This window comes from Penaeus chinensis, chromosome 20 (assembly GCF_019202785.1).
Source record: "Penaeus chinensis breed Huanghai No. 1 chromosome 20, ASM1920278v2, whole genome shotgun sequence".
NCBI classification, from domain to species: domain Eukaryota; kingdom Metazoa; phylum Arthropoda; class Malacostraca; order Decapoda; family Penaeidae; genus Penaeus; species Penaeus chinensis.
The window spans coordinates 11,235,417-11,239,874 of NC_061838.1; the positions used below are offsets into that span (position 1 = coordinate 11,235,417).

General features: G+C 35.0%; 2 protein-coding genes across 2 annotated transcripts in view; one reads left to right on the plus strand and one right to left on the minus strand.

The window, feature by feature from the left end:
* LOC125035896 (E3 ubiquitin-protein ligase TRIM9-like) overlaps nt 1-4,458 on the plus strand; it is a 243,288-nt gene that overhangs the window by 101,647 nt on the left and 137,183 nt on the right. The gene's annotated exons all lie outside the window — the stretch shown is intronic.
* On the minus strand, nt 3,259-3,751 carry LOC125036183 (glutaredoxin-2, mitochondrial-like; the record flags this gene model as incomplete). Its single annotated transcript, XM_047628625.1, is given in 1 exon segment — nt 3,259-3,751. A coding segment is annotated over 1 exon segment (114 nt), but the record flags the coding sequence as incomplete, so codon positions are not given.

A 4,458-nucleotide genomic window follows, 5' to 3' on the forward strand; every position in this document is an offset into this window, starting at 1 on the left:
ACATACACACACACACATACCACACATACACACATACCACACACACACACACACACCTACCACACACACACACATACCACACACACACACATACCACACACACACACACACCACACACACACACATACCACACACACACATACCACACACACACATACACACACACACACACATACCACACACACACACACATACCACACACACACACACATACAGCACACACACACACATAACACACACACATAACACACACATACCACACACACACACATAACGCACACATACCACACACACACACACACACACACACACACACACACACACACACACACACACACACACACACACACACACACACACACACACACGCACACACACGCACACACACGCGCACGCACACACACACACACACACACGCACACACACACACACACACACACACACACACACACACACACACACACACACACACACACACACACACACACACACACACACACACACACACACACACACACACACACACACACTGCACAGCACTGCACTTATGACAATGAGCATGAACTTTTATTGTGGGATTTACAGATTTGCTGGACAGGCATTGTAATTAGCAATTATATATTTCCTTAGAAAGTCATCTTTCATATACTTTATGTACTGATATATATGTACTGTATATGGAGGTACATCATGCGTTATGCCTTCTTCGTGGTTGTGTAAAACCTGTATCCACAAGCTGCTGTATAAATTACATATGTTTGTACAGTGCATGTAGTATTATATGCATATAAGATATAGTAAATTACGTGTTACTATAATATGCTTTGCAATTTTATAGATCAGCCACCCACAGTAAGTGCCTGAGGACTGAAGTTCATGTAATCTGTTGATTGATATAAATTTAAATGAACGTTATTTGTTTATTTGGATGATTGATTGAGGAGTTATGGGAGAAAATAATAACCTGTTGTATGTGCCTCGGCACAAAGTAGCAGGTGGTGTCTCTTTCTGTCCTTCATTTTTCATGAAGTGTGCAAACTAGTCTTAACTGTAGGAGACTTCTAAAACATATATATAATTTGACAAAAGGAATGTACAAAACTGTCACAGAACAGCTGACCCTCTTTTTACAATGTTTTATTGACTGAAATTATAAAAATGTTGCCATGTACTATCATATGGCATAAAGAACATCAAAAAATCATATTTTTTCTGTAAACTTTTCTTACTCTGACATACAACTTCATGCAGGAATAGTGTGTGAAGAGGGCAAAGATAAATGGTTATTTAAGTTTGTTTATTTTGCTGTAATATTTGTGTGCAGCCATAAACTAGATGTGCCTCATTAGAAATTTAGTTCAAGTTTTGAACTAAATTTCTACCATAGTGCTAACCCATTGGCGTCGGGTATAGAAAATTAAAAAAAAAAAAAACTACGCTCTGGCGAACGGCGGCAACGCGCCGACTCTGAGCGCGTGAATTCCGTACATCAAGCCGAATCATTGCCTCGGGGCGCTTTGGCGCGGCGCCGCTGCGGACAGCCGCACGCCTAATTTCGGGCGTATTGTTATGACGGCGATAGCCGTGACCCGTCGCCATTGGGAAGGATATATACAGTTCTAGCCTCACATTGACAGATTTTGCAGAATGTGTGTGAAGCCTACTGTGCAGTGACAAGCTGGGATCACACTACCCATCTTACTGGAATAAGGAAAATAGGCATTATGTTGCTAGCTTCAGGAATGCCATGCATTGCTGAACCACATTGCCTCCTGTGTCCACACATTAACCCAATGTCAGCATGTATATGTACAGTCCCCTTTAGATTTTTGTCTGTCAGTTGGCCCTAGTGACCGATCCTGATTTCCCCATTCCTTGAATTGGCTAGAAAATGTGTTTTTCTTTTTATTACTATTAATGTTGACATTGTTATCATTCTTCTTGATATTATGATTATTAAAATGTTAAAATACTAATAACATCAAAGACAATAAAATAATAGATAAACTTTTATTACACAACATTGTAGTCTTGCCACCTGCGCTAATTGGGTTAAGGGCTGTCATGCATAACAAACACATAGGTAATTTAAATCTGACAAGGTGGAGGAACAGTTAAATTGCACCTCCATCTAGGGAAGATGGCAACAGACCAAGGAATCATGTATTCAGCAGGGAAATATCACAAGATGTAGAATGGCTCTCATGAAAGAGATCAATCAGAACACAAAAGGAAAATTATACACCTACAGCATGGTAGGTAGTTAATTTTGCAAAATATTGTATGAATTACATGCTTCAAAGTTAATTAATGTAGAGAGACTGCATAGTCCAGCAGCAGTTTCAAGAATTTATGGAAGTAAAATATCTAGATTTATTAATTCATTTTTTTATGCATCTGTTTATGGCACATAAAGGACAAACATCAATTAAATTAGTCTCATGGTCTGTGTAGTCTCTTAAAACTTTGAACCATTAGCATATTAGTCAACTGTTGACTTACAGCTGAGTCAACAGAAGGTGACTCAGATGTGAGTGAGAACTAACATGCTGATGTCACATTCTATGAAAATAAATAATAAATTAATTCCCATTTCATACCTTGTCCTTTACAAATTCCGGTATATATGCCCTCTCATACTTTTTGACATAAGAAGCGTCCCTCAGTCTGTTTCATAGATCTTAGCTTTGCAAATATTTTAGATAGGAACCTTTTCCTCCTTTCTGCTCCCCATATCTCCATATGCAATACAGTACAAAAAAGTCATAAACCAAATTGTCACAGTCAGTAATTATCCATAACAAACATTAACCTTTGAAAAGCATTTACTGACATGTAGAAAAAGGCATAAATGAGAAAGATTAATTAAAAAAATTGCAAAATTAAATAATCAGAATTCCGATGAAGATTTAATATTGTTGGTCTATTGTCTTTTTTTTCTAGTTCACCTTTTGTACACAGGTATATGTACTGCCCACTATGAATTGTGTTGCACGCAGATGGTTCAACAAGTGATTTGGTAGCCCATTGTGACCTCAGCTGATTTCCCAATTCCTTGAATTTTTGGGAAAAATGTTTTTCAAATGCTATTAAAATCAAAACTAAAGAATTTTTATCAAAAATTAAGAAAAAAGGTAAATACGTGAGATATATGACTGGTGACTGAGTAGAGTCATCCGTAAATGCAATCACTAAACTAAATCAAAGTGGATCACAGCCAAAAGGATTTAATAAAATTATAGATTAAAAAGCAGGTGAAAGGTTTTTTTGTTTTAAATATCAGATGGTCACATGCTCATAGTTGTTAAAAAACAGTTTGTACTGGGTTAATAAAAGAAATAGAATCATTTACTGCCTCAGTCCTTGTAAAACTCCACAATCCTAACAACACATATATTTACTTAAGCAAATGTTTTTCATCATACATTTATACAGAGGTTCTTTATTATCTGTTCCAAAATCTAACAACTGAGGTAGGTAGAAAAGTATTTACTTACAATATGGCAAAAAGGATTACTTTATATTATTACACAAAATTAATTAAGTTATATCTTCTACTGGTAAATAAAATCATGAGATTTTCAAGAATAAATATATTAAAAGGATATTGTACCTTCAACTCTGTAATACAATAAAATCATTTATTTTCACAACTTTGCTGAACCAAATCTGCTAATTTTCCTTCCTTGTAGAGTTGCCTTGTTTCTGTTCCTCCACCTATGCACTTTCCTCCTACAAACACTCTGGGTACCTGAAGCAAGGAATAATCTAAAGTTATATAAATGAAATTAAAAACACATCTATAAAAGTGTGAATTAAACATGTAATGGAACCTCAGTACAGCAAACAAATAACAAAATTCAATATAAACATAAATAAGAATTCATTTTTATTTTGCATTTAATTTTCAATTTGGAAAATGAGTTTAGAAATTCAAACTAATATGCTACGTCATGAGACCTTCAAATTTACAAGTCAACTTTGCAAAGACAAAGTTGACTTTGTCTTTGGACAGTCATCTCTGTTATAAAACTGGAAATTAAGTGAAATTGTCTTCCCTATTCATGATAATTATGAAAACAAACTTTAATAACTTGCAAATAAAGAATGATTTCACACCTTACAAGTTTTTACATAATAATTAACACAAGGTAACACGAGTTAAGGAAAATCAAACTATGCACATCATGAAATAAAAATCATAAAACAGCAAATGTAATCCCTGCTTTAATTATTTTGAAACTACCACAAAAAGTCAGTGCTTGTTAAAAATAATTATATACAAATAATTGTCTACAAATAATTAAGAAGATTTACAGAAATATCCCAATAATGGGCCAGTCACTTTTGTATGCTGTAATTTTCAACCTGTCAAGTTGGAAATTAATCGCTAAATTGAAGTACAAGGCTACACCTGTTTCCTGCAAAATCTGAACAGCTGAAGTATATAATGGTAAT